Below are 23,323 nucleotides of genomic sequence, written 5' to 3'. Positions count from 1 at the left end.
GCGCGCGCGCACACACACACACAGACACCCACACAAGTAAAGGAGTGGCACCAGCAGCAACAACGTCTAAGAGGAGGGGGAGGCGATGGGGTGCAAGGGCATACAGGCAACGCTTGGCGAAGATGAGCATCACGGAACCCTCGTTCTCTCGCCACGCGGTACGCGCGGCGACGCCCGACACGGAACCAGCGAGGTGCGGGCAGGTCGTACACCCAGACGAGGAGGCGGGGAGAGGGAGAGGGAGTTGGAGGGAGGGCAATTAAAGGTACTTTAGGTGAGAGGGGTTGGGGTAAGTTGCGGTGTTATCATGGTGAGAAACACGTGACAGCCAGCACACATGCACGCGTAGAAACTAACAACGCGCTTGCCTGCGCGTGGGAGAGCGAAGGGCACAGAAGAGATGCGCAAGGCTGTGTGTGGTTTCGGTCCACGCTAATCACGGCGAGGTGAAAAGGGAAAAGATGGGGGTGGTGAGGAGCGGTGGCGACAGTCCTCCTCAACATACATCGACATCGCCGACGCACCCTACCAACAGCGGCAGTCACTCACCTTTCCTTGAAGCAACGACCTGTCTTCATGAGGGAGGAGGAGAAGGCCGAGGTGCACACTACCACAGGAACATGCCTATATGAGCGTAAACACTGAGACCCACACGCGCGCGACTTCAACGCTCGCCTAAACAAATTTGTTCGCGCAAAGACACTGCCTACCGCACCGCCTCACCTTGGTGGTTTTAGAAGAGAAAACTAAAGAGTTAGTGATTGCACGTGCGCTTAGCGAGAGAGAGAGAGAGCGGCAGCTCTGTACCGGCGTCTTTGTAAGCAAAGTGAATGCTCACATACACCCACGCTCCATCAAGGAGCTTTACGAGGCCTCGGGTTGTACCGCGGCGACATCGCTCGACTCGCCTGTGGGTTGTAGAATGCTGATGATAGTGGGGGATTGAGGCTTGAAATAGTGGGCCGCATTCACAACGTCTTCTGGTGTCACGGACAGCAGGGCATCGCGCATGGCTTGCTTTCTGCTCTGCCGCAGATCATTATAGAAGTACGCCTCACCGTACGAGTCCGCCGCATATGGAGAGTCGATAGAAGAGAAAAGGCGCAGCTTCGCCTCACTTACGCGTTCGGCCGTGACGTTCTTCCGGTCGGCGAGCCAATCGCCAGCCTCGAGGAAGACCTTGGCAGTGAGTTCTGGGGTGGGGTCGCGGTAGCTTGACATCGACACGCCGCCCACCTCGCCGTGGAGCGTAGCGCTGCAATTGGAGCCGTACGCGCCACCCTCTTCTCGCACGCGGCGATGCAGGTACTCGTTGCAGAGCAGAGTGCAACCCACCCGCACCCGTGCCTGGTCGTGGCTCTCCCACTTCAACTCATTCGGCATAGCCAGTCCCACAAAGGACGTGTCGATCGGCAGCTTCTTGATGATCTGCTGAATCCCCTTCGCCTCAGAGCTTGGAGGCAGAAGCAGGTGCGTGCGCGCGGCAGAGGCTGTCCGCGGGAACATATCGAGGAACTCCTTCAGCATCCGCTCCACCTCCTCACGGTGCGCATCCTCGCAGGTTGCCCAGATAAGACTGCGCGACATGTCGGTCGCCATCTCCCGCGCAAAGATGGCGTAGTCGGCCAGCAGTGTGCGCACGGCCTCGCGGCTCACTTCCGGACACCCCTGAAGCTTTTCAAGCATCTCCGACGCGTGAGTGGACTGAGAGAGCCCCAACCAGTGTTCGCGCAGCTCGCCGCGCCGGGTGAGCTCTGCTACGGCACGGATGACGGCGTAGCGGTTGCCCTCCGCCTGCAGAGACTGGATTGCCGACGAGCATGCCATCTTGAGTCTCGACAGCGCACAGGAGTAGACATCGGCGTCGTCGGCGTTGACGCGTGGCTCTAGCAGTGTCACGCTTAACAAGTCCAGAGCCTCCTTCAGCTGCTCTGTGGTTGTGTAGAAGCTGTAGCTGGTGCCCGTGATGGTGGTGCTCTTGTGCAGGTACGACTCATTCAGCAGTGGCGCAAAGCCGAACCCGCTGCACGCCAGCTTCGCCGCAATGGAGTGCTCTTTGTAGGAGAGATTTCCGGCACCCGTGCGACCGATCAGTGATTCCAGCAGCATTACGTTCTGCGGCACCTGCGCCAGCTCGCCGTGCTCCATTGCACTGGTAAGAGATGTGTGGAAGGGGATAAGTCCATGCACGTACACGAGGCCATTAGTCGGGTGTGTTATTGTGAACACCTGGCCGTTGGTGTTCGAGAGAGAGCTGCGACGCGGCACGGGCTCCGCAAACGACTCGGTGGGAATATCGTCAATGCGCAGGGTGGGTAGAACGTCGTGTGGCTGCGCCGAACGGAGGCGTTGGAGCCACTCCCTCGTCTCTTTCTCCACCCGGTCCTTGTCGATCTCCGTCGCCGACGCGTTCACCACCTCGTCCGCCTCCTTCAGCTGATCCTGCAACTTGCTCAGATACTCCTTCTTGGCTGACACAGACACGACGGCGCGGTGGGGGTTGCTCAACAGATGCGACTCGATGCGCGGCAGCAGCGAGGCCGCATTGTCGTCCCTCAGTCGCCGGAGGTGCGGCAGCCAATCGATAAAGTCCAGCGGGTTGTTCTGTGCCCGGCACAGACCCATCGCACACAGACCGGTGCACGTGTTGAGACCGTAATCGGCAGACCGGTGACGGTGCTGCAGCTCCTCCTGGAAGATAACGGAGCGCACGCGTCGCTCGTCGAAGCCTTCCTTTTGCGCTGTGCGGAGAGCAGACTCCACCGCCTGCAGCACCTCAGCCTCTACGTGCGCCCGCCCCTCATCCACGCCGGCCACGCCGTAGGTGATGATCGGGGAGGACAGGTAGAAGGCGTACCCCTGCATCGGGGCGTACTTGCTGCCAATCTGCGACTCGATCAGGTTCTTGAACATGGGGGAGCTGGGACCACTCGAAAGAAGGCTATCCAGCACGCTGAGCGCCACCACATCCTCCAGCTTGTTATTCTCCTTCGGTACCGCGTAGGAGACGGCAACTCGTTTCTGCCGCTGTGGATTGCCCATGGCGTCCAGAGGCCCCTCCAGCTGCACGAGTTGTGGCTCCGTGAAGCGATGTTGGTCCGCGAGCGTCGGCACTAAGACCGGCACCGCGCGTTCGAAGCTCGAAAAATATGAGTTCAGCGCTGCCATGTGCGACTCAGGGTGCAGACTGCCGTACGTGAAGGTGATGCTGTTGCTTGGGTGATAGTGGCGCCTGTGGAAGGACAGGAGCTCATCGTATCGGAGTTCCAGAATGTCGGGAGGGTAGCCGCCGGATGTGTAGGTATAGTGCGTGCGCGGCAGTATGGTGCGCATTACGGAGTGCACAAAGTGGTTGCTGGGGTCCGACACAACGCCGCGCATCTCATTGAAAACAACGCCGTTGTTGATAAGCCGGCGTGTGCGCTTTTGCGTCTGCGAAGCGGCACCTTCGCTGTCCGCCAACTTCTCCTCGAGTTCCACTCGGTGGCCCTCCTGCTTGAAGTCCTCCTCGCGCAGCAGTGGATGAAGGACGGCGTCGAGGTAGACGTCGAGAAGGTTCTGAAAGTCTTTGCGATTAGTTGTTGAGAAGGGGTACAACGTGTAGTCGGGGCCGGTCATGGCGTTCATGAAAGAGCTGAGGGAGCGCTTGAGCATCATGAAGAAGGGATCCCGCACCGGATACTTCCGGCTGCCGCACAGTGTCGTGTGCTCCAGCACGTGGGAGGTGCCCTTGCTGTTCTCCGCCGGTGTTCGGAAGCCGATGCAGAAAGTGTTGTTGCTGTCCTCCACGTCGACGTGGTAGTAGAGGGCGCCGGTGCGGACGTGCTCCATTTCATACGCCACGAGGTGCAGGCCATCAATACGTCGGGTCTTGAGCAGCGTGAAGCCGTGCATGCTGCTGAAGACGAGGTCTTCACGCCTGCTCATGCACCGCGCCAGACATTGTACCGAGCTGCGCAGCATGATTCCCAAGAGGATACACACCGACACGCGCGTGCAACGTGAGCTATACTGTTGGCGGGAGTGAAAGCGACGAGAGAGGAGGGGAGAGGGATGGTCGATGGTTATGACGTGGAGTACGAGAAAGCGTGTACGGGGAGAGAGGGGGTAAGGACATGTGGGGCGCATAACACGGCTTCAGCGAGAGGGTGAGGGAGGTGGTGAAGAGTTTGCACAGGTCCACGACTGCGGTGGCGTACGCTCCTCTTTCGTTTCTACCACGTGTTTCTCTCCAGAGTCTCCGCCAGACACGTGGCACGTCATCGGTGACATGGGTGAACACGCCACCCTTCTTTATTTATTCTTGCTGACGTTTTAGCGGAATTTGCGCTGTTTCGTCGGTCTCAGCGTTGGGCGACAAGGCGAGAGGGGATTATCGTTGGTGTATGCGTGCGTGTATGCCGGGAGGATTGTCGCTCACGCTCCTGCCATCCTCGTGCTGCCATACACCACTGCGACGTTGGAGGGTGTTACCCCCCAAGCCAACGTGCAGCAAGACGGCGGCGGATACATACCTGTACAGGCAACAATCAGAGAGCGGATGAGAAGGGAGAGGGGAAAAGAGGGAGGTGGGGAATGTTCGCCCTTGCCTCACAACGACAGGCGGAGGGGCGCAAGAAGGCATATCCCCCCCAAACGTCAAGAGAAACAGAGGCAAGAGAAAAGGAGCCGCACCCACGCACACAAGCAGCGTCAGTCACTCCCAGCGTGCCAGTCAGTATGACACCCAGCAGGGGGATGCCTCTGTGTAAACGCGTGTGATGGTGCAGGGCTTCCAGGGGTCAAAACAGAATGCATCCCGAGTGGGGCTGGCCACCCTTCTCCGTCTGCTTTCCATCTTCAAAGGGGTGACGCTCCCATGAAGTGCATCCCCCTGTCCCCCTCTTTCCACAGTCCTCCCTCTCTCTCGTTTTTACTGTCTCTCCATGCGCCGCACACAGAGGACCCCCGGTTCGATATGGCAGAGGTGGGGAGGATAGCGATGGACGAGGCTAACGCGGGAGAAAACGGAGGCGAGGAAGAGAGGGAGTGGCGAAGGGATTTTCTTTCAGAAAGGCGGAAAAGAAACGCCAAAGCAAACTAAGCGGGCACACCGCCCACTGTCGATATCATCAGAAGAGCACCCCCCTCACCCAATCAAAGGGCAGGTGGCTCAGTCGTAGGCCAAGGACGAGCTAAGCTGGCTCTCGACCCGGTCTAGATACCACCCCTTACGCGCGGCGTAGTCCTTTGCTTGATCCTTCTGAATCTTGCCCACCGCAAAGTACTTGGACTGCGCATGCGCGAAGACAAGGGCGCTGACAGATGCCGCCGGCATCATTGCGTACGATTCAGACAGCTTCACTCCTGTGCGTTCCTCTACCTCACCGAGACGCCATATCGTGGCCATCTCCGTGTGGTCCGGCTGCGAGGGGTACCCAGGGGCGGGTCGAATTCCTTGATACTGCATTTGGATCAGGTCGGCCGTCTCAGACGTCTCCCGCTCCACAAAGCCCCACAAGTCCGTGCGAATGATGCGGTGCACCTCTTCTGTGAACGCCTCGGCGAAGCGGTCTGCCAGGGCTTTGATCATGATGGAGCGGTAGCCGTCGTTGTCCTTCTCGTACTGCTCACTCATCTTATCGGCCCCGAAGATGCCGACGACGAGGCTGCCCAGGTAGTCTGGCGCCACCCCTTTCGGGGCGATAAAATCCGAGATGCACAGGTAAGGCTCACCTCGTTCTTTCTCCGCTTGCTGGCGCAGTCCAAAGAAGGTGGCGATTTTCTCTACGCGTGTGTCGTCCTCGTACACCTCGATGTCGTCGCCAACGCTGTTCACCGGCATCAGCTTGACAACGGCCTTGGCGCGGAAGCTACGCGTGGCAATGATGTCCTTGATCATCTCTTGCGCGTCGTCGAAGAGCCGCTTCGCCTCCACGCCGACGGTGGGGCAGTTGAAGAGCTTTGGGAAACCTCGATTGGGGTAAGTGCCGCGCACCTGCCACACTGAGAAAAATGGGCTCCAATCAATGCGGCTGACGATCTTCTCGAGCGGGTAGTCGCTGATAGTGATGGTGCCGAGCTTCCTCGGTCGCGGCGCCGGCGGGTTGGCGACAAAGTCGATCTTCAGCGCATTCTCGCGGCAAAAGGCAAGGGGCTTGTAGACACGGTCCTTCTGGTTTGCCAGGTAGTCCTCCGCAATCTCTTGGTAAGTCTCATGCACCTCTTCCCAGAACTCCTCGTTGTTACTCCCCAGCATGTTAGCCACTGTGACCACGGACTTGCTGGCATCCAGTACGTGTACTGTCTTGTGGTAGTGCGGCTGAATCTTCACAGCCGTGTGCTGCTTGGACGTTGTTGCCCCACCCACCATCAGTGGGATTTTAAAGCCCATCTTCTTCATCTCCTTCGCCACGTGCACCATCTCATCCAGTGAGGGCGTGATGAGGCCGGAGAGCCCGATAACGTCTACGTCGTACTCCTTCGCAGCCGCTAAGATTTTCTCACACGAGACCATCACACCGAGGTCGATCACCTCGTAGCTGTTGCAGCCCAGGACGACGCCAACGATATTCTTGCCGATGTCGTGTACGTCGCCCTTCACGGTCGCCATGAGCACCCGCTTCGACCGCGACACTGACTTGCCCTTCGGGCTATCTATAAGGGCCAACTTCTCAGCCTCCATGTATGGCACCAGTACCGCTACCGCCTTCTTCATGACACGTGCTGACTTGATAACCTGGGGCAGAAACATCTTGCCGCTGCCGAACAACTCGCCAACCTTCCCCATGCCATCCATCAGCGGTCCCTCGATAATGTGCAGTGGTCGCTCGTACTTGCCGCAGGTTCGCGCTTCCTCGACGTCATTCTCGATGAACTCGACGATGCCTTTGATCAAGGCGTGCAAGAGACGCTCCTCCACCGGGGCGTTACGCCACTCGTCCACCTTGGTTACCTTCGCCTCCTCGGCGCCACCGCGGGCCGCCGCCTCCGCCTTGAGCCGGTCTGCATACTCGAGAATGCGCTCCGAGGAGTCGGGAGTGCGGTTGTAGATGGCGTCCTCGACCAGCTGCAGCAGACCTGGCTCGATGTCGGTATACACCGGCAGGGCGCCCGCATTCACGATTGCCATGTCGAGACTTCCATCGGCGATCATTTTCTTCAAGAACGCGGAGTGCATAGCCATGCGAATGACCTCAAAGCCACGGAAGGAGAAGCTGAGGTTCGAGATTCCGCCGCTCACCTTGGCGCCGGGTAGATTTGCCTTAATCCACGCCGCGGCATTCATGAAGTCGACGGCGTAGTTGTTGTGCTCCTCCATCCCCGTGCAGATTGTCAGCACGTTCGGGTCGAAGACGATATTCTCAGCCGGGAAGCCGTCCGCCACTAGCATGTCGTACGCGCGCTTGCAGATGCGGATTTTGCTGTCATAGTCTGACGCCTGCCCGTTTTCGTCAAAGGCCATCACTACCACGGCGGCACCGTAACGCCGGATCAGGCGGGCTTGGCGCAGGAATTCCTCCTTGCCCACCTTGAGCGAGATGGAGTTCACGATCGGTGTGCCTTGGGTGCACTTCAGGCCCGCCTCGATAACGTGAAACTTGGACGAGTCGATCATCACTGGGACACGCGCCACATCCGGGTCGGAGGCGAGCAGATTCAGGAAGCGCGTCATGGCAGCCACGCCGTCGATGAGGCCGTCATCCATGTTCACATCCAGCACCATAGCCCCTTCCTCAACCTGCTTGCGAGCCACCTCCAGGCACTCCTCCCACTTCCCTTCCTTGACAAGGCGCTTAAACTTGAGCGAGCCGCTGAGGTTGCAGCGCTCTCCGATGTTGCAGAAGCCGATGTGGTTGGTGAAGTACAGTGGCTCAAGCCCGCTGATGGCCAGGGTCGTGCTCCGCTGACCCTTCGGACGCGGCGGGATGCTCTTCACAGCCATGGCCATGGCGTGAATGTGATCCGGGGTTGTGCCGCAGCAGCCGCCGACGAGGTTGACCCACCCGTTGGTTGCGAAGTCATTCATGTCACGGGCCATATCTTCTGGTGGCTCGTCGTATCCACCCATCGCGTTCGGCAGCCCCGCATTGGGGTAGCACGTCACGTAGCCCTCGCTGATCTGTGCAAGGCGCTGGATGTATGGGCGCATTTCGCGACAACCTAGAGCACAGTTGAGGCCGATGGAGATGATGTTTCCGTGCCGCATCGACAAGTAGAAGGCTTCCACCGTCTGGCCACTGAGGGTGCGGCCAGACAGATCCGTAATGGTGCCGCTCACCATGATGGGAACGCGTGTGTAGCCCGCGTCATCGAAGAGCGTGTTCAGAGCAAAGAGGGCCGCCTTGGCGTTGAGGCTGTCGAAGATGGTCTCGACCATCAGTACATCTACACCGCCCTCCAGCAGGGCCGTCGCCTGCTCTGTGTAAGCGGCTACGATTTCGTCGTACGTGATGTTGCGGTAGTCGGGGCGCTCAACGGAGGGCGAAATGGAGGCCGTTCGGTTCAGCGGGCCCAACACACCGGCTACGAAGATGCGCCGCCCCGTCTCACAGCTGGCTTGATCTGCCGCGTCGCGGCAGATCTTCGCCGCAGCGAGGTTGATGCGGCGAACGAGGTGCTGCGTCTCGTAGTCGGACTGACTGACCGCCTGTGCGTTGAACGTGTTCGTCCCGAGGATGTCGGCGCCGGCGACTGCATATTTGTAGTGCACGTCCCACACCTTCACCGGCTGTGTGAGACAGAGCAGGTCATTGTTGCCCTTGACCTCCTTTGTGGCGTTCTTGAACTCCTCGCCGCGGAAGTCCGCTTCCTCCAGCTTGTAGCGCTGGAGCATAGTGCCCATGCCACCGTCCAGGATGAGGATACGCTTCTGGAAGAGTTCCTCCAGCTCCTCGAAGGCGGGGCTTCGTTCTCCACGCATGGCTGATGTCTGCAGTTGAGTGGGAAGAGGAGGTGGGAAAGAAGATAAAGGGTAATAAGAGGACTAGCGCGGTAACACACGCTACAGCGAGCGAATACTTGTTCTCCGGTCCAAAGATGCTCCATTACGTGCACCCGGTCCCTCTCCACGTACACCCAGTCGGGCGCCACAGAGAGCAGCTGCCGCGAAACTGCGGTACAGGTTGGGAGTCTACAATGCGGTTGCGCCACTTCTGTGCGCATGCGTAACGTGTACGTCTCTGTCTGCTGCACGCAGATGCACATACGCATAGACGTCTTTTCCTTTTCCCTTCCAGCACGACCATTTTACGCTATGCAACACAAGGCAGAGAACTCAGGCCTCGGCCTGCCACAGACTCAATCGTCCGGTGCGAAGTGCTCGTAGACACGCGTTACGGCAGTCCGCTGAACCAGTCATCCGAGCACCGCCACAGGCACCGAACTCTACCTGCCCCCGCTCCGCAGGTCGCCTCGCAGCGGTAGACATACGCGTTACAACAATGCCACGGCTCAGCCATCTCAGCACGGCCTTATCCTCAGACTCCCACACCACTAGGCAGCGAGGGCCTGGTGGGGGTGCGTTGGAGCCACGCTGGCAATCTGCCCCTCGTATGGATGGCACAGGGCTGTTCACGGTCGCACGTCGCCCCGACGCAGCGCTGTCCAGGAACCAGACCGCCGCCACCAGTAGCGGTAAATCTCTCTGGCCTCTCCATGTCGTAGGCGCTTGACCCCGTCACCACCAGGGGTAGCTCCGCATGAGTAGGGGTGGAGGGGGTTGCCTGGCCACCCCCCCTCCCCCACTGAGTGGGGTAGTGGATCCTGGATTCCACGCTGGGGTATCCCCCATCATCAGCGGATAGAAGTGCATCCATAATTGCAATACGCTAGATGAGCGAGGGAGCGGGATCAACGGTGCTCGTCATCTGCGCATACAAACACATAATACAATCATATGTGTGTCGCCCTACTGTGCCCGCACGAAGAAGCGGCCCCTCTGCCACGCCTTTACTGCCTGCCACTTACGACAGTGGGGTGTACGTATGTGCACTTGTGCGAGAGGTTGCCGTTCTGAGGTGCGAGCATCTGCGGGAGGAGGGGAAGAGGGGGGAGGAGAGAAACAGCTGCAGCAAGAGCAGCCATGGAGAGAGGGAATGTGTGAAGTTCACCCGGGGCATCAACACCAGCGGTGACTGTGGCGGATGCAACTACCCCAGTCACTAGATGCGACAATAACCTGCCTCATCTTTGGAGCTGTTGTTAACCAAGCGCCACGTCGCGTAGAGAGAGAGAGGGCGAGCGAGCGACGGCAGCTGCGGTGCTGATATCGCCGACGTTGCTGAACATCAAACGCATGTTGTACTTCCTTGAGCGTGACCCACACCTCTGTACCCGAGCCAGGAAGGCACAGAGAAGGGCCGCAGAGGGAAGAAAGGCGCAGAGGTGGCTGGTGCGAGCGATGGTCTCTCCACGCCTCCCCCTCATTCCCCATGCCCCGCTAGTCTTCAATCTCAATGAGAGCGTTATGGATGCGGGTCGGCTCTGTCTGAGCTACCATATTGTACTGGTTGCGCATGGCAGACGTCGGTGCTGCGTTGAAGTCGTACATGTCGTCAATTTCGTCGTCGTCCAGGCCAAACTGGACAAAGTGGTGGCGCCGCTCTAGATAGCGGCCTACGGCGAAGACCACCATGCTGGCTGCGGCCAATATGCTCAGACCGAGTACAATGAGCCCAAGCATTTTGCTGCTCTTGTTGTCATCGAAGGCTAGCATGTGTGTGCTGCCATGCACCGATGCGATCCCGTGGTTCTCGAGTTGCTTCCTCGACATGGATACAAAATAGTTCAGGCGCTCGATCGAGCTGCACTCGCGTGCCGTTGCATTCTCGTTCTCCTCGCAGTTCAGCACCAAGAAGACAACTTGCTTCCCCTCGCTGTTGTGCTTTAGGTGAGCCAGAGTGAACATGGACCGCTTCAGACAGAGGAGGTTGCTCAGAGTGCTCAGGAAGTTGTTGGGCAGCCTCTCCGCCATGAGAACGATTTCAACACTCTTAAACTTGGGCCACGGATGCTCCGCCGTTTGGGTCGCCATGGGACACTCCGTGTGCATGGAGGGATCCGTCGGCTTGGGGATGCGCTCCTCGGGGATGGGGCCCTCGGGCTTGTCTGCGATGGTGACGTCCTCGATGAATGGTACTTCTGTCCACACATTGGCGGCCTTGCGCTTGTAGCACACCTTGTAGGAGCCGCCTTCAGTCATGGTCCACCTCCACAGCGAGTAGGTGGTGTTCGGCCCATGGTTGTCTTCTGGCTTTAAGTCATCTTCAAGGACGACGCCACCGGCGGGGCTTCCCTCGTCACATTCCTCCGCAAAGTTCACGAACTTAGCTTCGTCGCCGTTCTTGCGGGTGTCGAGGTCATAGCCGTAGAACTTGATGGTTGTCTTGACGCCGACCAGAACCTCGCCCTTTTCAGTGAGGCCGTCAACGATGTCGTAGTACGCCGGGTTCCCGGCATACACGGTGATGACAGCTATCTGCGTTGCCACGTCGCTGTTGTTCGCGCGGTAGCACACACGATACGTGTTGGGTTCGTGGAAGGTGGTGCCGCGCGCGCTGAAGTGGGTCCGGTTGCCGTCAAGATGGACTGTGGCTGGTAGTGTGGTGTAGTAGTCCATGTAGAGCACGTCTCCATCCTGCTGCTCGCACGTCCCTCGCGATAAGTCGACAAGCGAGACGATTTCGGTGCTCTCCGGAATCCGACCGTCACCATGGCTCAGCACAAGAACGCTGCGACCGGCGTGATTTGAGTACACTGTGCGTGGCTCCACCGCCACCACCGTCGGTATGTTGTACCCCAAACTCCCTGTATCCGCCACCTCGTACGAAAGGAATGCGCGCACCTGCAGGTTGCACCGTGTGTCTGTCGCAAGGTTGGTGAAGACGATGGAGAACTGGCTGCGTGCGGGCATTCGCGCAGTCAGCTCTGTGAGAGAGCCGCCTGTCATGTCGCGAATCGAGAAGTTACGTGTGACAGCAGTGCCGTTGTCCGTGGTGTAGACAGCTTGGAGGGCGAGGGAGTACACGTAGTCGGTCTGGTGTGCAATGAGGCAGTAGTCCTTGTCCGTCTGATCGCTTTTCACGGACACAACCTCGTACGCCAGGCAGTTCAGTGTCAAGCTCTGCGTGCGAGCCGAAAAGTTGTACAGCGTCGACGCCGACTGTGCACTGGCCGAGATGGAGTGCTCTGTGACACCACACGCAGAATAGAGCCGCTTGACATTTTCGGCGGCCAAGGAAAGGGCGGGGCAGAGGACCAGCGCCGCACCAATGGCCATCAGAAGCGTGAGAGACTTCATTCGGAACATTGGCGAAAGAGAGAGGAAGAGGAGGCGTGTGTATTTCGGTTGTGCGAGTGTGTGCGTGCACGTGTATGCGTATTTTGTGTGCTCATACGGAGGAGTGAGTGGCGAAGGGGGAGAGGGCGCAGCGGCCACCCGAAAAGGAGAAAACAAAAGGGGAAAAGTGTACAGCGACAACCACAGGGGCAAAGCAGCAGAGGGGAGACCGATAGGGGGGGGGCGCTGAAAGAAAAAATAGTCTCTGCTCGACGTGTGTGTGTGTGTGTGTGTGTGTGTGTGTGTGTGTGTGTGTGTGCAGCCTCGCTGAGCAAACGCGTTGTGAAGGGGAGAGCGGGGGTAGGGGAGGGAACCCGACACTGCCAGAGTAACGTGAGGGGCTACCACACAGAGGGAAGACTAGAAGAAGCGATCAAAATAAGCGTAGAGAATGCGGAATGGTAGAAGGAACGGCAACGTTAGAGAAAAAGACACATTTCACTCACACCGAGACACGGTGGCGGAAAGATATCGGGAAGAGAGTAATTAAGGGCGGGTGAGGGGAGGAGGGACCATTGCGTGTGTAGGATGGCGGTGCAGCGAGCAAGCAAGACGATGGGCCACATACTCAGGCTGTTGTGCGTTAATACACTATTAGCAGCGATCATCCGCACCACTGCATGTTGGTACGCACAGACAGACGTGCTTGACACAGAGGGGAGAGAGGAGAGGAGAGCTGGACAACTGGGCTCATCATCGATGCAGGTGTTTGCTGGAGTAAAGTGCCTCTGCTGCTCTGTGTGCGTGCGTGGAAAAGCTGGCTGAAAGCGCTGGCAGAGAAAGTAAGTTCCGTCGCGAGGCTAACTGCCTCTCCCTGTGATAAAGACCGAGCTACACAGCGTCCATTCCCATTCTCCGTGCGACTGTACTTGCATGGTCATAAACTTCGACCCACCACACCCACCCACGAGGCGTACACTGAGACGTGGCTACGATGCCCCCGCAACGGGCAAAAAAAAAGAAGTTGTGGGCAGTCGACTACTTCTTTTTGGCCAGTTGTGGGGCCTTCACATCCGCCGCACCCGGTCTCTTTGACGGACCCCGCTCCTTGTGGAAGATGTCGATGGTCTTTATATTGAGCATCGACATTCGCCACGCAACTTTACCGAGGCGGCGCTTCACTTGGTTGTCCAACACTTGGCGCTGCCACGGCGACTCAAACGTGTTGCTCTTCTCGCGGTCAAAGAGCTCTTCCATGTACCAGTGCTGTGACACGATTTTGTTCTCGAAAATGCCCGGATAGGTCCACTCAGGTCCGATAATAGGGTCGGTTTGATCCTTGAAGATGGAGATGGGGATAGACATGCCCTCTTTGCCATAGGTGTACATGTTCTGTGGCACATCCTTTACCTCTACCATCTTCCGGTGCTCCATGCGACCAGAGTACGCGTGCATGAACTTCCGACGCTCTCTGTCAAGCTCCATCTTCGTCGGCGCAATGTCGTACGGCAAGTATGCTTGCTTGTAGTCGGGTAAATCGCCTGGCTTGCCACTGCGCTTCAGCAGCGCTGTAGTGCACGTGAGCATCCTGGACGTGCAGGATCTCTGGAGCATGTCGTTCCCTTCTCGTTACCAAAGGTCGAGCAGAGGTGTGTGCGTGTGTGGGTGGGTCAAGAATCCCCGTGTGAATATCACCGAGAAGGGAGAAAGGATGAGCAGGGAGGGGCGGTGAGGGGAAGCAGAGCGGCGCCTGCGACGGAGGAGGAGAGGGGAGGGGAGGAGGTGCATACAACGCATATCCGCTATGCAACACAGTTTTAGAGGAAGGAAGGGGGAAGGGTGAGGGTGGAGCCCGAACAGTGACACAGGTTCACTTAGCCACAGGGCTAGCCTGGTCTCCATTGCATCGTGCCACATGCTGGAATGCACGCGAGCACCAGCTGCAGTTGCCCACCAAGTCACTCCAACTGGTCAAACAGGCACATACGAACACAAGAATAGTAGTAGAGCTACACCATCAAGGAGAAGAAAGACAAGTGTATGGTAAAGGAGGATGCACTAGCATGTCTTTAACGTGCTCCTCAGTGCGCTTGTTGTTCTGGCGCATCTTGCCCTGTCTCTTTCTCTCGCAGCTTTGTAGGTCGCCTTCCCGGCGTCACAGGCAGGCAAGAGGAAGAGGGAGGGGGGTTGTGACTACTGTCGTGCTCTTCCCCTTTTTGTCCTTTACGTTGTTCTGAAGTCAGTGCTACTACAGCCCGTGGGCGAGAGAGGAAGGCGGTGAGACGGGGTGGAACGGAGAAAGAGAGCGAAGAGCAACGGACCATTTCCATCCAACCGCAACAACGACGGGCCCCGCTGCGGGCTCTCTTTAACTCATCCCTTCAGGAGGCTAAAGAAGGAGGTGTAGAGAAAACCATGACGACAACACCACTGACACACGCACACATAGGCGAAGATGTGCACATAGTGTAAGGGGCTACGCTTAAGTTCCTAAGAGAGAGACCAAAACAGGAAAAGAACCAAACCGAGAAGGGAAAAGGAGAGGGGGGAGAGGGCGACGCGCAACGCAGCGGAAGAGGAGTGCTCTGCCGAGGTCTCACAGAGGTGGTCGGGGGAGGGTGGTGGCCACGACGTCAGCGTCGACGTCCCCTCCTCAACTGGTGATGACAGCTCTACCACGCCTTCTTCCAGTAGCGGAACGTAGTGCGGCCGTAGATGCGCCAGTTAGTGTTCTTCTGGCCGTAATGAAGGAGCAGGCAGTTAACTAGACCCACGGTGGTCATTACCTTCCAGAAGGCTACACGGCGGTCATCGTACTCCGACTCAGCGGACCAGCGCAGGAAGTTCACAACGTCCTTAGCCATCTGGCTCATTGTGGCAGGGGTGCCGTCTTCGTAGTCCACTAGACCATCCGAAAGTGGCGGCGGCATGGAGAGCACGCATCCCTTAAAGTAGGGGTTCCAGAACTGACCAGGCTTCACCTCAGGCGCGAACGGTGGGATCTCCATCAGCTCACCGTTGCCCCAGTTGTAGCCAGTAACCAAGGAGAAGATGTAGTCTGGGCCACCTTCCTTGCCGAAGACGGCGTGCTGCAAATCCGGGGGCTCAGCACCGTTGTTGGCGAACTGCGCGGCGCGCTGATTCGGGTAAGGGGTGGGCAGGGTATCCGTCGGCTTGCCGGGGCGACGGTTCAGGTTACCCTCCGCATCCGGCTCACTGTCAATTATCTCGTACTGGGAGGCCAGTTGTCTGATCTCTTCGCGGGTCATGAAGCCTTGGAAGTGAGTGAAGGTCATGCGGCCCAGTGAGTGACATGGTGCGAATACCTCTGTGTAGATCTGGCGACCGCGGCGGACCGAGGGCCAGTCAAGACTGTGCCAAATCTCAAAGCGGTCATTGTGGTTCCAGTACCAATCCCGCTTGATGGGGTGCGCCCTCTTGCCCGCCATGACTGCTTCAAGTGAGAGTGTAAGAGGCGGTGCAAGCGTGAAAATGTGTGGCTGTGATGGCTAGGTAGTACGAGCGAGGCGATGTGTGTGTGTGTGTGTGTACAAAGAGAGTCTTAGCTACTGTGTTACTGCTCCTCAGCGAAAGAGAGGGAGCACGTACCGCTAATTTAGTTTTACTGCATAAAAGGAGGCCGCGGGGGTGAGAGAGGGAGAAGAGGAGAGGATAAGGAAAGGGGCGGCACCTGCGCGCATTGACGGAGACATCGAGAGGCATTGGAAAGTACCACACGTCAGTAAGGATGCACACTCATAAGCGTGTCCTATGCTCTACTTGCACCACGGTGCAAGTAGAGCAGCATTACCACGTGACTGCATCGCCTCCACGGAACGGGGTCACAGTGGGAGAGGGGAGAGGAGAGCGGGAAGAAAAGAAGATATGATGCCACATTATGTTGAGAGTCGATATGCGAGGGGATCTTGTGCCTCCACTCCCTCTTTCATCCATCCACAAGCACACACGCACCTGCACATATATCCTGCGTTCTCCTTTCTCGCTCCACCGTACAGTGGGAAAAAGCGTAAATTGAGCGATTTGTGCGGATGAGACACGTGCTACTTTCTCCCATCCAATGTGTCCATTCTCTGCCACAGAGCAGCAGTCAAATACCACTCGAGCTTCCATCTTCTTATACGCTCAATCACGTCGCACGGGGCAGTGTTTGACACACACGTTACGGCAGTCCGCTGAACCAGTCATCCGAGCACCGCCACAGGCACCGAGCTCCACCTGCCCCCGCTCCGCAGGTCGCCTCGCAGCCGCGCCCATTGTGCCAGTCGCCACGTGATGCATTCCTTGGGGTGGCTCAGACTCCCACACCACTAGGCAGCGAGGGCCTGGTGGGGGTGCGTTGGAGCCACGCTGGCAATCTGCCCCTCGTATGGATGACACAGGGCTGTTCACGGTCGCACGTCGCCCCGACGCAGCGCCGTCCAGGAACCAGACCGCCGCCACCAGTAGCGGTAAATCTCTCTGGCCTCTCCATGTCGTAGGCGCTTGACCCCGTCACCACCAGGGGTAGCTCCGCATGAGTAGGGGTGGAGGGGGTTGCTTGGCCCCCCCCTCCCCCACTGAGTGGGGTAGTGGATCCTGGATTCCACGCTGGGGTATCCCCCATCATCAGCGGATAGAAAACAATGAGAGAACCGCAGAAGAAGAAAAAAAGCAAACTATATGATATTCACGAACCTACAGGCAAGCGCACACTCACAGACAGAGAGCGCGCATACGTGACGTAATAAGGCCTCTTGACGCTTCTTGAGGTGGACCGGTACGTGGATGCCCACATCTTCTTTTGGAGACCCACGCAGTAAGTAGAAATAACGCCTGCAGCTACTTGAAGCGTCTCAGCCACGGCGAGAGGGATCGAGTTGGGATGAGCGCATGTGCCCCTGCAGGTCCGTGTGAGGCGCGTTGCGTTATTGTCTCAGTCGCCGCTGCCGCGCATCTCTTCGAAGATAGCCACCCAGCCGAAACACACGCGACAAACAGCAAAAAAGACACTCAGTAGAAGCTCAACAAATCAATGATGATGAGCGGCAACATGAGGCAACGTGATGGGGTTCCCCCTCAGCTGGCAAACGAAAGAAAAAGAGCCAATAGCAGACATTAAGGAGAGACCGCAGATGGGGTTAGACGAACACCTCTCACAGAGCTCAAAAGGGTAGAGAAAAGACCAACACCCACTGGAAGAAAAGGCGGAGTAAACACAAAATCGAGGCCTCCCCGTTTGTTGCGTTTTTCGCTCCCGATCGTCACATTTGTCTTTCTGCGCATGACGTTCTTTGTTGTTGGGGAGTGAGGGAGGGGAGGTGATGTCTACCGGACAGCGAACTTTATTGTGTCGAGGGCTCCTTGCTGAAGTACCGAGTCCTCGGAGTATACGAATACCTGCATTTCACGCGCGGATGTCTGTATCTCGCACACAACCGGTACGTACTCGACGCAATCTTTTGGCTGCACCGCGAACGCGGCGACGCCAACGATGGCACCCGATCCAGTTACTTTGGTGCTGTACCCTTGCAGCTCGAGCAACTGCATGAGTGTGTTGGTATCTACCCTCGTCGACGGCGACATTGCCTTGCACCAACCGGCACAGGCTGACGCTTGCTTCGTTGTCTCGTAGAGCCGACTAAAGTTGGCATCGGAGTCTACCTGGTATGGGGTGAAGAAAGTCGTGGGAAGGATCGGCAGTGACAGAGCGTCGGTGCACACATGCGCGCTGTCGGATGCCGGCGCGTACTGCACTCGCACACTCGGCGGGCTGCTGAAGGCAAAACATGAGCGGGCCGCAAACTCGGTTGTGATTGTGCCCCAAGCCACCACAGAGGTCCCGTCCTTGGTGCGCGACTGCAGAATGAGCCCTGGCTCGGCACGGATGACTTCCACTGCCACCTGCACGAGACCCCGGCCGGTCTTGTCACGCACCACCACCGTCATGCGAGTGTCTGCCCCATACGTTGATTTGGCACACTGGAGCTCGATGGACTCGTTTGAGAAGAGAACGCCCTTGTCAGCGCGTGAGAGTTCGAAGAGGCGGCGCCGGTGCTCTTGGTAGGTGCTGCAAACGCGATCCACATCTTGGGGGGGGAGGGACACGTCGAGTAAGTCGTCGAGCTCCGCGTTGGTCTGGTCGGTGTTCTCGCCTTGCACAGGGGGCACTGTCGACATAGTCGAGAGATCGTTCAGTGTGATAGCTCGCTTCTCCTCCTTGTGCTTGTCGCCAGACTCCAACTTGAACTTGCACTTGCGCGTGCGGTTCACGTCCCCCACGCCGCGTTCCAGAATCTTCAGGCCCCAAATGTCCTGCACACCGCTGTGTAATCGCTTCACTTGATTCATGACGGTGTTCACATCGTCGCGGAAGGGTGGCATGGGCTCGAAGACCTTCTCCAGCAGCTCACGCCGCGCAAACTCTACCAGCGCAATGAACTCCGTGGCACGCTGTTGCAGCTCCGGGTGCGGGCTGTTGGTGTATGCTTGCAGTGTCTTCACGATGCGCTCGCGCACCGCTACATCGTCGTAGAGAGTGTAGAACTTGAAAAAAGTGCTAATGATGATGCTCTGCGTGACCACTGAGGCAAAGCTCAGCTGCTGTGTCAGGAGGATGAGCTGTACTATCGGCGTGCTTTCGGCGTTCAGTGCGATCTGGTAGCCAAACTCGCCGAGCACGAACGCAGCAACGCAAAGCATCACCTCTGAGACCTTTGTCGTTTTCCTTAGTTCCTCGAAAACCATGTTTGCCGCACGCTTCTGCACGGATGGATCGTTGACAACAACCTGGACGACACGGTGCGCGATATCTGGTGGGCACAGATCACCCGCCTGCGACACAACAGTGAGCATGATATCTACATAAGTGTTGTAGTCCTGGCAGTACTTCTCCGCCAGAAGTGCGATGGAGAGAACGAGGCTCGTCTTGAAGTTGGGGTCAGCGGCAATGGGGAGGTGTGAGATGAGTTCATTGATGATGTCGTCAGCGGTGCTCTGATTGCACATAGCCACGAGGACATCGAGTGCCTTCTTACGAATCGAGGGGTCGGAGTCGTGCAGGCTAACGATGATCTGCGGCTGGTACTGACGGCAGTGCATGTGAAAGTTGAAGCCGGGGACGTCGACAAAGCTGAGCCGGGCCAGCAGAATGAGACCCATGTAGCGCAGGTTCGCCTCCCGCTTGTCAGAGAGAAAGGAGGTGACGAGCGCCACGCACTCCAAAATGAGCTTGGAGCCGACATCCCACTGGATGCACAGTGACACTACCTCGAACAGCACCGCATTCATTGCGCTGACGCGACTCTTCGTGCCACGCTGCTTTTGTTGTGTCTGCGCATCCTTCAACACCTTATCCGTCGCCTTGACAACCTTGCGCAAAACGAGGATAATGCGGTTTCGCTGGTCAGCATCCGAAGGCAGCGGGAAGTACTGCAGCAGCCGCAGGAGTTTCGCCTGAAGCCACGGCGCTGGGACGCCGTAGTACACGTATCCAGGCTCCGTCTGCTTTTCCAGAATGATGCGCGCCAGGACCTGAATCAGCTTGTCAGGAATGCCCCTGTAGAGGTGCTTTGTCTCCTTGCTGATGCAGCCGTTGAGAAATGTAACGGCGCACATGCTCACGCCGTCCTGTGTGGATAGCAGCAGCTCTGCCGCCTTGGGAACCACGGCGTTCAGGTCTACAATATCGGGATGCTTTCGGTAAATGTGCAGCAGTGTCAGGAGCGCCTTTTTGCGGATGTGCTGGTTAACGGTGTCGTCCACAACGATGGAAAAAACCCCTTCGTGCATCACCTCTACAAAATCGCGGCTCCCCGTGTTCGCGACGGCGGAGAGGGCGAGGCTGCGACTGAGGTCGAACATCGAGAGAAGATCCCGATACACGGTGTGCGTGGTGAGCATCAGCAGATCACTGTTTTCGTTCAGCAACACAGAGGTAGATAGGTATCCGATGAGCTTGGCGGACAGGCTCTCCTCTGACATGAGTTTCAGACCCTCCATGTGGCCAAAGGTAATGGGGTAGCCGAGCATCGAGATGAACAGCAACTTGCACACGTACTTCTTGCGATCGTATGTCGTCATGCTACTGGTGTGAATAAACTTGGCGCGTATCTTGGCTAGCTCCTCATCCACGCGACTCTCTTCCTCCTTCTTGTTTCCAGTGGCACGACGGATGTCCTGGATGAAATGAGCAAGACCTCGCATGTCCATTTTCGAAGCAGGGACTTGACGTCGGCGAGGGAAGAGGTATATATGTATACATATATATTTGTATGGAAAGAGAAGAGGATGAGGTACTTGCTTGAAGCAATACCGCGAACAAGCCGACGTTCTGAGCGAGGAGGTGCCAAATCAAATATAAGTATTGAGCCGACGTTGGGAAGAGAGTGGTGGCGGACGGGATAGCGTGACAAGGAAAGTGAGAAGGTCAGAGCACAGAGGAAGAGGGTACAAGAGTGCACATACGCCAAGAGGTGCTGAGGCGGCAGTGCGAAGCGGCAGAAACGCAACACGCTGCAGTCTCAAGGGGCATCCGCTCCCGAGACTGCTCCGTGGGGTTCTTTTTATCCTTCCGAATCAACACTGGGCGTGTGTTGGAGTGTCAGCGGCAGTTGAAAACAGCATGATTACATGGGAAAAGCATTTCTTTCCGATCACTTGTGCTGCTGGACAGCTTGCTAAGGCATTTTGGTTGCCGTTCCTCTCTTTTCTTGGATCTTCGACACCGGTGTATGCGATGTGTGAGAGGTGCTCGCGTACATACCTACCCACAAAGCATGCACCAGCACATTCTCTCGATTAACGAGCTCATTTTCTATTTATTCTGGACGGTCGGGTGAGGGTGGCACATCAACGGTGAAATCGCGTCTGCGCCGCTTCACCGGGGAGTCCAGCGCGAGAATGCTAGGGTTGAGCTGGCATCTAGCTTGATCTATGATTGTATGTGATGGTGACTGTGGCGTGGCCGGCAAGGGTTTTGGAGCTCCCTCGTCAGCGCGTGTAGAAGTGAGGCTGCCGGAGTGATAAATAGGGTCGCACCGTCTCCTTTTGGTGAGCAGATAGGACGGAATGCCACTCGTTGCGTTCTTCCGCGCTGCCGCATTCCATGGAATGTCGCGGAGCACTACCCGCTCCTGCGGCGACTTCGGCGGCGCTGAGCAGCAGGCGGGTTTCTTTTCAAGTGCAGATATCGTGATATCGGCTGCCTCGTAAGGAGTGGGAGTCGGCTTGGATACGTTGACGCCGTCTTCGCTGCTCCGTGCAAAATCCCAGCCGTGGTTGCGGTGCCACGACATGAAAATGCACTGCAATTTCTCTTTCGCTTCGTTGTCAGCCTTCCCGCTGCATTTGAACCTTGACCACACTGCCTTCAAAGCGTGCGCTTTCAGCAGCGACGGCGTAACGCTTGTACGCAGGAAAAGGATGGGAAGAATAACGTCCTCCATCCGTTTCGCTGTCTTGGTGCGCAACCTTTGCCCGGCAGCAGCGCTGAGTAGCAGCTCACCAAGAGTCAACACCGCCTCTAAAAGTAGCCACTCAGTGCTCAGGTTGCTCTTGCCAGATTCTGAGTCTTGGGCCAAGAGTACCCGAGTTTCACGTATGCGCTCCAACATCATCTCCGTGGTCACCCCATGCGTCTCTTCAGCTCCGAATATCTGCTGCTGCAGGTCGTCCAGGGCGCCCGCTATTGATCTTGTTTCACCGTTCTTCACGACTGCCCGTGTTGCACAGGCAACCAACGGGGAAAGTGCATCTATGCTCATGACTGATGTCGTGCCCCAGCACTTGCAAAGCGAAGCACAGGGATGTTAAGTGTGCCTCTATGCAAAAACACTGCAGTATGCCACTGTTGGGCTCTACAGCAGAAACAAGGAGGTACCACCAGAACAATGCGGAGTGAAAAGAGGACAACTAAGCGCAGCATACGTTGTCATTGCAAGAATAAAGGCACGGAGTCGAGAGTACGAGCAAGGAAAATCAGCTTTCGCGAGAAGCGAACGAGTCGTGGGATCTACTTGACCACTTGCTTTCGAGGCGCCTGCATGTTGGACCTTCGTCACAATGTGGTGGCAGCGTCGCCTCACGCAGTTATCCTCACAGCGTTCCGGCTGCCGAGACGAACAGTATTCGCGGAGCTCCAGAGAGATAATGTCTTCCTCTCTTATTTTTTTTTTTTTCAAAGCAGAGAGAACGCACAGCATCAGTTACCGACGACCGATACAGTTAGCACAGGCGAGTAAAGGAGGGGAACTAGAGCGCTGGTGAAAGAGATGATGTACCATGCCCGCAGTACTGTTCACAATACCGCTATCAACAGCACACTTTTTGTTGATAACTTAAAAAAGCGTATCAAAGGAGTTACCGCGCCGCATACATGTGGGGCTTTGTGTCCTGACACCTGCGCACAGGGTTCATGCCCTGTTTACCAGAGCCCACCGGTTCTTCTGCGGAACGAATTCGTTCGCCTAGTGCTCAACGATGATGCCAAGACGGCCGCAGACGATCACTGGAACGCTGATAAGAGCATACTGGGCAGTTTACGCGCTGCCACCAACCTTGTGCATGTCCCAGTCACCAGTCAGAGGACGTACCAGCGCAGTGAAGATATTCTTCTCGTCAGCATTGTAGAGTGAGGGGGCGGCGGTAAGGTTTTCAATTATGCTGTCAGCATTGCTGTGCCCCCTTCTTCATTTCCGGAAGCAGATCGTTCGAGACCTCATCAGAAACGCGACTCTGGATATACCCATGCGGCATCTAAGCTAGATTGCGGAGCTTATAGTTGTCAATGCAATCAGCGGGAACCGTGTTGGTAGCGATACTGCCATGAATCACGTTAGTAGTCATGATGCTGCACGGCAGATCGAAGAAGCGGTTGCTTTCTCCTTTTCACACGATTCCCTCTGAGATCTGACAGAACATAACGATGAGCCTGGCAGCGTAGTTGATCGCGTAGTAGTTGCCCTTCGTCAAAGCATATAACCAATGGGCAGCCTTTTCCTTCGCATGGAGCTTCCACACGCAGATACCCTTCTGCGCTACAATCACATTGTTGGAGGTGGGCTTGCC

General features: G+C 57.1%; 7 protein-coding genes and 1 pseudogene across 8 annotated transcripts; all 8 read right to left on the bottom strand.

The window, feature by feature from the left end:
* Nucleotides 1-864: 864 nt before the first annotated feature.
* On the bottom strand, nt 865-3,963 carry LBRM_07_0100 (pitrilysin-like metalloprotease; the record flags this gene model as incomplete). Its single annotated transcript, XM_001562455.1, has 1 exon — nt 865-3,963. The coding sequence occupies one exon, from the start codon at nt 3,961-3,963 to the stop codon at nt 865-867; it is 3,099 nt and encodes a 1,032-aa protein (XP_001562505.1).
* Nucleotides 3,964-5,152: 1,189 nt separating this feature from the next.
* LBRM_07_0090 (putative cobalamin-dependent methionine synthase) lies at nt 5,153-8,902 on the bottom strand (the record flags this gene model as incomplete). Its single annotated transcript, XM_001562454.2, has 1 exon — nt 5,153-8,902. One exon carries the CDS (start codon nt 8,900-8,902, stop codon nt 5,153-5,155), a length of 3,750 nt encoding a protein of 1,249 aa, XP_001562504.1.
* A 1,518-nt stretch (nt 8,903-10,420) lies between these two features.
* On the bottom strand, nt 10,421-12,289 carry LBRM_07_0080 (putative Golgi/lysosome glycoprotein; the record flags this gene model as incomplete). Its single annotated transcript, XM_001562453.1, has 1 exon — nt 10,421-12,289. One exon carries the CDS (start codon nt 12,287-12,289, stop codon nt 10,421-10,423), a length of 1,869 nt encoding a protein of 622 aa, XP_001562503.1.
* A 1,008-nt stretch (nt 12,290-13,297) lies between these two features.
* Nucleotides 13,298-13,873, bottom strand: LBRM_07_0070 (conserved hypothetical protein; the record flags this gene model as incomplete). The annotated part of the gene is made up of 1 exon (XM_001562452.1): nt 13,298-13,873. The coding sequence occupies one exon, from the start codon at nt 13,871-13,873 to the stop codon at nt 13,298-13,300; it is 576 nt and encodes a 191-aa protein (XP_001562502.1).
* A 1,058-nt stretch (nt 13,874-14,931) lies between these two features.
* On the bottom strand, nt 14,932-15,708 carry LBRM_07_0060 (putative cytochrome c1, heme protein,mitochondrial precursor; the record flags this gene model as incomplete). Its single annotated transcript, XM_001562451.1, has 1 exon — nt 14,932-15,708. One exon carries the CDS (start codon nt 15,706-15,708, stop codon nt 14,932-14,934), a length of 777 nt encoding a protein of 258 aa, XP_001562501.1.
* Nucleotides 15,709-17,584: 1,876 nt separating this feature from the next.
* Nucleotides 17,585-20,467, bottom strand: LBRM_07_0050 (alpha-adaptin-like protein; the record flags this gene model as incomplete). The annotated part of the gene is made up of 1 exon (XM_001562450.2): nt 17,585-20,467. The coding sequence occupies one exon, from the start codon at nt 20,465-20,467 to the stop codon at nt 17,585-17,587; it is 2,883 nt and encodes a 960-aa protein (XP_001562500.2).
* Nucleotides 20,468-21,075: 608 nt separating this feature from the next.
* LBRM_07_0040 (conserved hypothetical protein) lies at nt 21,076-22,020 on the bottom strand (the record flags this gene model as incomplete). Its single annotated transcript, XM_001562449.1, has 1 exon — nt 21,076-22,020. One exon carries the CDS (start codon nt 22,018-22,020, stop codon nt 21,076-21,078), a length of 945 nt encoding a protein of 314 aa, XP_001562499.1.
* An 889-nt stretch (nt 22,021-22,909) lies between these two features.
* On the bottom strand, nt 22,910-23,176 carry LBRM_07_0031 (annotated as a pseudogene). The gene is given in 2 exon segments: nt 22,910-23,143; nt 23,147-23,176. Coding segments are annotated over 2 exon segments (264 nt in total).
* Nucleotides 23,177-23,323: the final 147 nt, after the last annotated feature.

The sequence above is a fragment of the Leishmania braziliensis genome, chromosome 7 (genome assembly GCF_000002845.2).
Source record: "Leishmania braziliensis MHOM/BR/75/M2904 complete genome, chromosome 7".
NCBI lineage: Eukaryota > Euglenozoa > Kinetoplastea > Trypanosomatida > Trypanosomatidae > Leishmania > Leishmania braziliensis.
This window is presented reverse-complemented; position numbering and strand designations above follow the sequence as displayed.